A 10,467-nucleotide genomic window follows, 5' to 3' on the forward strand; every position below is an offset into this window, starting at 1 on the left:
CGCCGAGATCATTGTACGATATCACATTCCTGCTTCTGAAGACAATGAAATGACGTGCCTATTTGGGAAGCTGATGATTCAGTGCTCTGGCTACGAAACAGGAGAGGTGAGACAATCATTCATTCAGGGCAGAGAGAGAGAGCCTTGTTCAAAGCTGAAAAGCGCTTCCGCCTTGCAGCCAGGACACACGACAGTGAAGCCTCAATTCAGCCCCGACGCCCCCTCCTGGCCAAGACAAGCCATGCAATAGGAATGCGCCTCGTGTCGAATAAGAAGCCGCGCCGTTGGCCAGCCATGACAGCGCACGTTTGTTTGAAAGAGTGCGCCTCTCGGCTTAGAAGAGCCAGTGACAGCCGCAAAGAAGCACACGCCTCTGCGGCTGAAACTGCATCGAACGGAGTGACTCTCTACCGAGCTGGCCCAGTGGCACGGGCCTTTGACGATGGGTCTGTTGCAAGTTCGGCGAGGTCTGGACATGGCGAGTTCTAGGCTTTCTCAGCCGCGAGTCTAGACGGCGAAAACGCGACTACGAGAAGTCCAAGGTTTCTGAGCGGCTGGGATCCACCGGACGCGAATCGCCAGGACACGACACGATGGCCGCGAAGCATTCGGATGAGATGGTTTTCTTCGTTCCCAACGCTCGAATTGAGCATGAATAGGGCATCCCATCGCCTTGCCTCGTGTTGGAAGTGAGGCCCGCCTGAACCAATTACCCCAGGACGCAAAAAGAGCTGCCCTGGATAAGGGCCTCCAGGCCGTTGCCCACAACCAATGAAGACCACCATTTCGCACAGTACCTTAGCGTCAGGTACGGGGAAGCCCTTCTTGGACGCTTCCCGATCCAGGCAAAACACGAACTCAAAGGCCTCTCTCCCCCCTTGTCCCTTGTCTCGGGTGAAAAGGGCAAATTATCCAATACGAAAAAGACTAGCGGGCCCCCCCAGAGCAGAGCAGCTGCGTCGTCAAGGTCGTCTTCTGTGCCCACGGGAGGACATTTGATTACATGCCCACAAAAAAAAGCGAGTGATTACCCCTGGATCGACTTTGCCTGTGCCTGGACTCGGCTCGGCAAGTCTGCAGTGTCGAGCCCATCACGGTACTTTGTACCTGCGTCAACAGGGTCTCTCCACTCAGGTACCTTATGCACAAGAATGGACACCAAGCGCCCTTGATTCGTGGAGCCGGGGATCTTCATGCTACTGTACAATGTAGTAGTTGGTTGTCACAGCGATTGAAGAGGGCAGATGGAGACCGACAGGGAGCTTGCCTGTTCACGGCAGTATTGCTATAGTAAGGTAGTAATGGATACTACTACTAGCAGCAAAACAACGACAGCAGAGAGAGAGACACACACGCTCAGAGGGAGACCAATAATGACGGAAAGGCCTAGCCCGGGCTTTTCGTCATGGGAGACCAACCCCGGGAGAATTCAATCAAAAAAGATTGATGTGCTTCTCCCCCCCCCTTTTGCCCCAGGCTTCGGCTACGGCTAGTCTGCTTCTTGCAAAAAAAAACCCTTGAAGGGGAACGACACGCTGATCGACCAGCTGATCGTTGCTTGGTTTGTGGACGTCTGGGCAAGCGAGCAAAGAAGACGGGGAGTGACAAAGAGACAAAAGACAGATACTTAGTAGAGCGGTTGAAGGAGGGCAAAAGGATCCCCAGGCTGGACATCACGGGGGGGCTTTTTGGCTTCTTTTTCCTCCTCCTCCTTCTCTCCACGCGTTACTGGTGCTGCTGCCCTTCCTGTACGCAATTCTTCTTCTTCTTCTTCTTTTTTTTTTTCGGGCCCTCTGCAGGATGAACTGCGTGCCGGACGTCCATGTGCTAAACCACAGCGAGACCCGGCATCATGACCTCGACAGCCACCATCAAGGCCTTTCCTCTCCCACCGGCCTTCACCGCGGCGGACCTCTATTCCATCGATGAGCATGCCGACGACGGCGCAGGCAGGGAGCAGCAAGTCCCACGGGTCACCCGAACGACGAGGGCCGCAAGCCAATCGTCTGCGTATTCAGTGTATCCAGGCCAGCAGGGCGCACCATCGAGGTTCCAAAATGGCCCTCCAGAGGCCTTTCACGCAACGCTGAAGCGACCCCAGAAGCTGGCCGGCACCTCTTCCGCGAACAACAACGCAAATACCACCACCAACAACAACAACTTCAACAATGGCGGCCGCGGCGCTGCTGCTGCCACTGGAAGCAGCAGTCACAACAACAACCCCGTCGTCTTTAGGCCACCACCTCCTCTGGCTCAAGAAGGAATCACGGGTCCGAGGAAGCGCGCAGCTTCAGTGGGAAACAGGATGCACCTCAACACCCTCGAGACGAGCAGCTGGGTGCGCGAAAGCGTCTACCTGTCGTCGCCCATTCGGTCGGCCTTCAAGCACGGCCCTGATCGACGGCCCGATGAGCTCTTCAGTCTCCTGCCGGGAGAGGTCCTCGATCTGGTGCTCCGGTCGTTGAAGGCGTCACACCTGGACAAGAACAGTGACAGCTGTGCGACGTGCATGATGCGAGATCTGTGCAGCGCCGCCTTGTGCAGTCGGAGGTGGTACAAGCACGCTCGTCTTGTCCTGTAAGTGATCATTCTTTGATATGTGCATCTCTTTTCGCCATCCTGTATCATCTAATAACAGTTTGAACACAACCGCAGATATGAAGACATTCAGCTCGTCGGCTCAGACTCAGCCGCCCACAAGAAGAGATTCAAGCAGAACCAGGGCAACCGCATGGCCCTGCTCCGGCGCACCCTCCGCGCCAGCCCCGACATCGCCGCTCTAGTCCGCTCGCTCAAGGTTCCGCATCCAGAGCCGCCGCTGAACTGGTCCGCCTCCAAGGGCATGCTGTGGCTGGAGCAGTACGAGGACCGCGTGGCCGCGCTCGTCATGGCCTGTCCGAAGCTGGAGAGGCTGTCCGGCCCGACGCCAAACTACGACCACTCGTTCAAGAAGATATTCCACGCGCTGTCGACGAGGACGGCGCTCAAGGACATGACGTGGATCCTGGAGCCCCCGGCGCCTAATGCGCCTCAGGGGCAGCGAATCGACAACCCGCCGTCGAAGCAACGGGGCCAGAGCGGCCCTTCGATGCTGGAGCCCGCGCAAGGAGACGCTTTCCTGAGCAGCCATCGCAACTGGGCGTCGCTCTCCAGGCTGTCGATACTCTGCCAGCCCGGCGCCACGCTCGCTCCTCACACGCTCCTCTCCAAGACGCTGACCTACCTCCCCTCGCTGCAGCACCTCCACCTCTGCAACCTCCCGCCCAACGCCTTCAACGACAACAACCTCCTCTCCCTGCCGCCGCTCAAATCCCTCATCCTCTCGCGCATCGTCGGCATCACGTCCAACGGCCTCACCTCCTTCGCCACGCGCGCCAACACCTCGCGCCTCGAGCGCCTCGAGCTCCGCCACACGCCCCTGACGTCCCTCCCGGCCCTCGCCCGCCTCTTCTCCCACCTGCCCGCCCTCCGCGACTTTGCCCTCGCGCAGTCCTTCCCCCCGGTCATGCCCGAGACGGACTCGTTCGCCCTCTGGATGATGCCCTACCTCGCCTCGGCCACCGTCGTCAAGCTGCACTGGGACATCACCAGCCACCCGGCCAGCACCAACTCCGCCGACGACATCCTCGCCCGCAGCATCGAGGCCGGCGGCTTCCCTTCCCTCGCCGCCCTCAGGACCCCCAACGACCCCGAGGCCCGCTTCCAGGCGCTCTGCCGCCCCGTCCACCAGATCTGCCTCCCCACCGACCGCTTCTACCGCCACAACACCCTCGTCGGCAGCATCCCTGCCTCGGGCTCCTTCAGCGCGCCCTCGTCCCCAATCTCGCCCATCCACAAGTCCGCCACGACAATGTCCCTCCCGGCAACCATCTACGCGCCCACCTCGTCAGGGACAGACCTCCACAAGGCTCGTCTCGCCGCCCAAGCCCGCCTCGAGGCCGCCCACGACACTCCCCGGTTCACATTCAACGTCACCGGCGACGACGGCCAGGTCGCCCAGACGTTTGGCGTCGCCGGCTTCCTCGGCACGCTGGGCAGCAAAATCACCTACCACCTGCTTCCCGACGACGGCGCCACGGACGAGCACGGCGGCCTCGTGGACGTGATTGACCTCGTGGGCGACGGCGGAGAGGCCCTCGCCGGCGGGAGAGAAGGATGCACGGGACGCTGGAACCAGAAGGAGGGCGAGGTGGCTGATAAGAAGGAGAAGGAGAGGTGGTGGCATACCGAAAGGGGGAGGTGGCGACGGACTGAAGCGTAATGGGATGATTTCTTTTGAAAAGGAAAACAGTAATACGAGGGCTTTTTTTTTTTTTTTTTTCAGTATAATGATATATTTGTTTCTTTCTTTTGGCTTAATGGCAGGTGGATAGGATTGGATTGGTTGAAGCAAATTGGTTACATGGGATATATGGTCAAGGGGGATGATTCTCAAAACATGACCCAGAGAGAATCGTGCAGGATATGATCAAGAGAGAAGGACAGAGCGGTTACGACCTCACGATAAGATTAATAGCTTAATCACGCTTCCTAAATCGAAGCAAATTCATGGCTTCAGGACTTGTTTCATATAATTCGTATTCATAAGGTCTCCAAGCTTCAAGATGCCTGTCAGATGTCGCGTCGAGACACTCAAAGGAAGATACCGTTAAACACTAATTATCAAGGGGGTAGTCTTGCACACAACAAGGCCAATGTAGGTTTTATTATGAGCCAACAGCAGTTAATAATCGAAATGCACCTCTGTCAAACAAACTACTCTCATAAATCATGCTTGCTTTGCTTTGCTTTGCTTTGCTTTGCTTAACTGTACTTTGCTTGCGTACTTGCTTGCTTATATGTTTTGCCTGCCCCCTTTCCAAAAAGCTGTCGTCCGTTCAGAACGACTGATGGCTTGCCCTGCCTCTCCGCGGCTGTCGTGCCAACAGTGTGTATGCCTTATTAACATTCCAAATCTAAACTGTAAATGGGTAGAAAAGAAGCTCTCAAAACAGAACCCGCAGCGCCGAATGCCTGGTCCCGACAAATAAACCTTTTTATGTGTAAGTGTGCATGGTGAAGATGAACAAGATGGAAAAAAAAAGAAAGAAAGAAAAGAAAAGTAATGCCGAGTAGACTAGGCCGATCATTAAGAGCGTGCGTGACGGTCTGAGAAAGAGCCAAGCCAAAGAGAAAGAGGAATCGAACAAGAATGAATATGCAAGATGGAAGACGTGTAGAGGCTAAAAGAATCTGCTCTTCTTCTTTTGGGCCGGCTTCTTCTTCTCTGGCTGTCCCAGAATATCATCAAAAGTGGTTCCGGCTGTTGCAGGAACACGGGCCGGAGAACTTGGTCTGGAAGCTCGAGGAGTATTCATGCCCACGAGGTTTCCAACGGACGAGCTCCGGTTAGCGATACGGCTGCTTGGTGGGCGTGGGCCAAGAGAGCTACTTCGCTGGTGAGCACCAAAGACATTGGGGGGCTCGAGAGGCACAGGTTCGAGGCCCATGATGATGCTCGAGCGGTATGCATTGCTCGTACGGCGACCACCTGGAGAGAGATTGCGCGCTCGGGGGCGCAGCTGGGGAGATCCCGGAGGCGGTGATGGCGAGCTGTTGCCAGGGGTGCCCGGTCCGTTGTTGAATGCACTGTCGGCTGCTTGGAAATTCGGACGAGGAGGCTCAAGAGGTTCCAGCGCCGGCTCTTCGAGCGGCGGAGTTGCCGAGTTGCCCATTTCCTCCCAAATCTTGGCAGCCAGCCAGCAGTGGCTTCGGTGATAGATGGCCTCTACGCTGAACATGACGGCATCTGCAGAGAGCTCGACGTAGCCTCCACCCGCAACCTCGTACCACATCTTCCGGACCTTGTCATCAACCCAGGGGGGATTGCCAATGGGCGGCTGGCACAGGAAATACTCTACTCCCTCTGTAAATTTCAGGTCTGGGGCATCAACGACCAGTGTAGGCAGTGACTGAAGAACAACGTAGAGGAAGAGGAAGTAGCCAATGCGTTGGTCAGCGAGATCCTGAGACAGCTTTCCTTTGGCCTCGCGAGCTTCGAACTCCTTGAAGCTATCCAGGAACGGAAGTCGAAGGCTGCTCGTATCGTAGTTGTAGGCAGCGTTCAGCACCAAAAGCATCTCAGGCTCCTTGACTTTCTTGTCGAACTTGGCCTGCTCTCGGGGAGAGAGCGTGTTGTATGTCTCGAGTATAGCCGCCATTGATGGAATCAGCGGGAGGTCATAGGGGATAGGAGGCAAAACCGGAGGCCTGGAGCGGTCGAATTCAGACTCAATGTTGCGAAGGGCCGATGTAATCATCTCGTCGGCTTCCTTGGACACCGTCGGTACCTCGTCAATGACCCTCGACGTCAGGCTGTTGCGATCCACCAAGAGGTCATAGAGAGCACAATGATCCGAGTAGAGGGTTTTCAGAACAATTCGATTCAAGCCGCTCTCCGCAAATGGATTCTTCTTGCTGCTGGCTTTAGGGGGCCAGCTACCAAATGCATTCTTGTAGTAGTTCAAGACAAATTGCCTCATCTTGGTAAAGGAGTTGCGCCAGATCTTGAAGCGAACCTGCTTGAGTTCAGGTATAGACGAGGAATTCGCAATACCCGCAAACAAGGACGGAAACTCGAATTGCTCGAGGTGCTCATTCACGTTGTGTTGGCGGCTGACAAGGTCGAAATGGGCTCGTTCCAGCCGCTGGCGCGTGACGGGGGAGACCAGTTGGAATAGGGGCAATTTGAGCTCCATGATGGCCTGGTATTTTCCTGCAGCATGTGTGAAGGCCTCGTTATACAGCTCCACTGACCGCATACGTTCACCCAGGATGAGTGCCTCCAATGTCTGTTCTCGGCTGTGGCGACAGTCCGCAAGACCCAGCGACTCCGAGTAGAAGCCAAAGCTCATGTCGACGGCACTGCCAAAAGTATAGCCATCCGCGCTTGCGAAGCAAAACTCCTGCAGCAGATCGGAGATTTGGAGAAAGGCATCAAACGTCCTTGGCCGTGCCGCTGTTCCTACAAGCGGTTGGCCCGTAAGAAAAGCAAACAGGTTTCGAATTGCAATCAACCGCTCCAGCTCCGCCCCCTGGCTTGGCGTTTCCGCGGGCACGGTCAATGAACTTGTCGAGGCGTTGGATGGTGCTGAGGGGAGATAGAGATGCAGGAAATCCCCAGAGTTGTCCATGGGAATCGTCGGGGTTGAGACTCGCGACGCCTCATCGGTGCTTAGGCTATCTCTTCCTGTGGAGCTTCTGGCCCTGTGCTTCGAAGCCGTGGGAGACTCCAGCTCTGCGCGGACAAGCTCGTTGAAAATGAGTGAGGAGCTCACAGTAAATTCCGGTACTTTGAAGGATGGTCCGCGCCCAGTAGATTTCGGATACAGGTAGACAAGAACTGCGCCATTCTCATTCCAGAGCTCGGGCACCTGGATGAATCGTTAGCAATCGACTTTCAATGCGAAGAAAGAATCAGTGATCTCATTTGTACCTTTTCTCCATTTTTCAAAAACGCCGTGTTATACTCGGTTTGGTTATCCTGTGAAATAACCCATGCTCCCAGTTTGTGGCTCGCATCCACGGAGTTAGAGCGGGATCTACCAGGCATCCAGCTTCGTCGCAACTTTCTCCTTGTCGGGCTCTGGCTGATACCAGACACGGGCCGTAAGTTGGCGGTCGTAGACAGCCTTGAGCCGTCCATCATCGTTGAGTTGACTTGTGCGGAGACACTTCGACCCCTAGGCTCCGGCAAGGGTGCCGTCTGTCGGGTTCTCAGTCCTTGCATAGGAGGAAGAGAATCTTTGCGCTGCGAAAATGAGATGCTCCGTGGCCTGTGCGCATCGTGCTCGACATTTCCATTTCCACTTTGTGGCATTTCCTGCCTGAAAGCCTCGTCGTTGTGCTCAGCCGAGCTGAGGTTCGATCCAATCCGTTCATCAATCGCTCTGAAAGACGATCTCTCTGGCTCAGGTGACGGTGGCGTCGGATCCATGATGACTGGGTTGACGCGGAGCTGGGAGTCGATCTGAGAGTCGAAATCAAACTGAAGGAGAGCGGGAATCGGTACGTCTTGATCAACGACGGGAGTGTTTGCTGCAGAATAAACCGAGGGAGAGGGCGGCGCAGGTTCCACGGTCTGCGGAGGGGCGGATTTGTCCAGCGGGCTGATGTTATCAGACTGCGGCCTTACAAGAAGCGATATTTGAGAGGACACAGCCGGTGTCCCTGGTGATGAGTTGTACACCTCGGTTTTTGGTGGTATCGGAGGACTATATTGCGGGCAGGGAAAGGAAGAAGTATCGGACTGTTGGTGGTCCGATTCAAACAAGGTCGGACTATCACCGGTCAGGCTCGAGGAACTGGTCGACTCGGCTACCGAGTATGCTTGCGCCTGAGGGGCCGGAGGAGGAGGAGGAGGAGGTCCCTGGGGAGGTGGAGGAGGACGATCGAGAGGCGCCGGGGGAGGAGGAAGATCGTAAGAAGGCGGAGGGAGCGGTGGTGGTTGGGACGGTGGCGCCATGATTGCGATGGGCTTTCGCTGGATAGACACGGGACGATTGTCTGTGGTTTGGACTGTAAGCGACGGAATCAAGGATGAGATTCTAGCGCCCCAAGGCTTCGGTTTTTGGGTCCGCAATCTGGGCAAAGGCGACTCTGCATCGTCGGAGCTTCCCTCGACGACGGGCTCCAAGGCCTTTGGCGACAGCTCGGCCGGCTGCGAGGCTGAAGACGGGCCATTGCCGTGAAGGGCCTTTCTGACAGAGTCGTCGGCGTTGGCTTTTGATTTCGAGTCGGGACCGTTCTGCGAAGAGGATCGGAAGGAGGAAAAGGAAAGAGATGACGGTAGAAGAGTGGCGCGAAAGGACTTACTCGAAGTCATATTGGGCTGATATGACCTGTCCGTCCGCAGCAAGCAGTTGCTACGTACGTACCAGGACAGCAGCGGGAAGGCTCTTGTATATGTCGAGCGAACAAAGACGAGTGGAGCGCGCGAGTGGATTTTGGATTCGTCGAGCGCAGAGCGACTTCAACAGCAGGGAGCCGTGGCAGTACAGACTGGACGAGGACCATTCAGAGGAGAGGATCTCGACGCTTCACACCCCCTGTGGGAATAATGGAGAGCAAGCCGCAGCGCCAAGTGGGATGGAGGCTTCTTTTCGGTAAAGACGGCGGAACAAGCAGTCGACAGCTCCGATGGGGGCGCAAAAAAACAAACAAAGCCCGGAAGAGGCGTAAGAGGCGGCGTTTGTCGACGACGTATTACTGCCTCGTCGTGGTGTCTTGGCTCGAGGTGAGCGAACGGGGCTTGAGGCTGCTTGGTGGGGACTCGATGACGTTTTTTTTTTTTTTCTCGGGCGGCCAAGGGGAATCTTTTTTCGGGCGCCTCAGCAGGGGCAGGGAACAGTTTCTGTGGAATCGTGTCTCATCGCTTACTAGCAGTGCTAGCACAGTTACGAGCTGTGGCCGGGCCCTGGTCGTCGTATCGGCGTTGCTTTTTGCGGGAGAACAACAGCAGATGCGCGGTCAAAGCTCAGCCGGTGGTCCTTATATAAGGTACGCTCGAGGCATCACGATGGGGGCCTCCCTCTGTTCGAAGCGACGACGATTCGGGGTATATCATGGCGGGTGTTTGCCCGTCATCAGAAGCTGCAGCTGATGGGCGCGGGTTAGCCCAGACCTAAGCAAGGCACAGCATCAGAAGCGGAACAGACTGCACTGCGCCGGACTGGACCTGGTGAGAGGGCTGCAGCAACCTGAACTTGCCCCATTGTCAGGACCCCCAGCGCGCACATCTCGGAGGCGGCCCACTCCCTGCGCCAGCCGGTCGCTATTTTTGATCCATGGAGCAGCTCGACGTCAAATAGGGTCCGCTGAGGTGGAACACGCGGTCCTGCTCAGGGGGTGCGTTAATGGGACATGATCCTCACTGCTGTGCGAGATAATTCGGAGAGAAAAAATCGTGCGCTAGGCAAAGAGGCTAAGCAGCTGAGCAGCAAATGGGCGGCTTGTTGCGTTCCTGCAACGCTGCTAAAGAGATGCTAGCCGGATGCCTGTTTCTGCTGGTGTTGGTGCCATGGCAGCAGCAGCAGGTTGGCAGGATCCTGTATGGAGGAGTCGTGGAGGCTTGTTGGGGGGGGCTATTCTAGTACATGGCGATGCTGGAAGCTGGTGGTGGCTGCATAACATCTGGGACACCAAATTAGAGAGAGTCACCAGACCTCGATTTGGCTTGCCGTCGATCCTGGCGGCAGCTTCCACGCCCGCATAGGGGGCATGACGCGATGGGCACGGCATCAGCACATCAGATTCCACGGGAAATTTGGCGCTTGCACAAGTCCAAGTTGTTGACTGTTGTGTTACCTCGTCCACGGCTTCTCGGAGCTTTTATTACCGGAGCACCAACCCAACATTCAGGGTGTAGTACTTGTAATACTCTGGTGACATTGCTGGGCATGTACCTCCAATACATACGCGCTAGTACCT

The 10,467-nt window shown here is 56.1% G+C and overlaps 2 protein-coding genes across 2 annotated transcripts; one reads left to right on the top strand and one right to left on the bottom strand.

The window, feature by feature from the left end:
* Positions 1–1,852: 1,852 nt before the first annotated feature.
* Positions 1,853–4,261, top strand: CCMA1212_009660 (uncharacterized protein; the record flags this gene model as incomplete). The annotated part of the gene is made up of 2 exons (XM_073706733.1): positions 1,853–2,577; positions 2,656–4,261. 2 exons carry the CDS (start codon positions 1,853–1,855, stop codon positions 4,259–4,261), a joined length of 2,331 nt encoding a protein of 776 aa, XP_073554672.1.
* Positions 4,262–5,222: 961 nt separating this feature from the next.
* On the bottom strand, positions 5,223–8,863 carry CCMA1212_009661 (uncharacterized protein; the record flags this gene model as incomplete). The annotated part of the gene is made up of 2 exons (XM_073706734.1): positions 5,223–7,412; positions 7,475–8,863. 2 exons carry the CDS (start codon positions 8,861–8,863, stop codon positions 5,223–5,225), a joined length of 3,579 nt encoding a protein of 1,192 aa, XP_073554671.1.
* Between the last annotated feature and the right edge of the window lie 1,604 nt (positions 8,864–10,467).

The sequence above is a fragment of the Trichoderma ghanense genome (assembly GCF_004382785.1).
Source record: "Trichoderma ghanense strain CCMA-1212 chromosome Unknown scaffold_18, whole genome shotgun sequence".
Classification (NCBI taxonomy): Eukaryota; Fungi; Ascomycota; class Sordariomycetes; order Hypocreales; family Hypocreaceae; genus Trichoderma; species Trichoderma ghanense.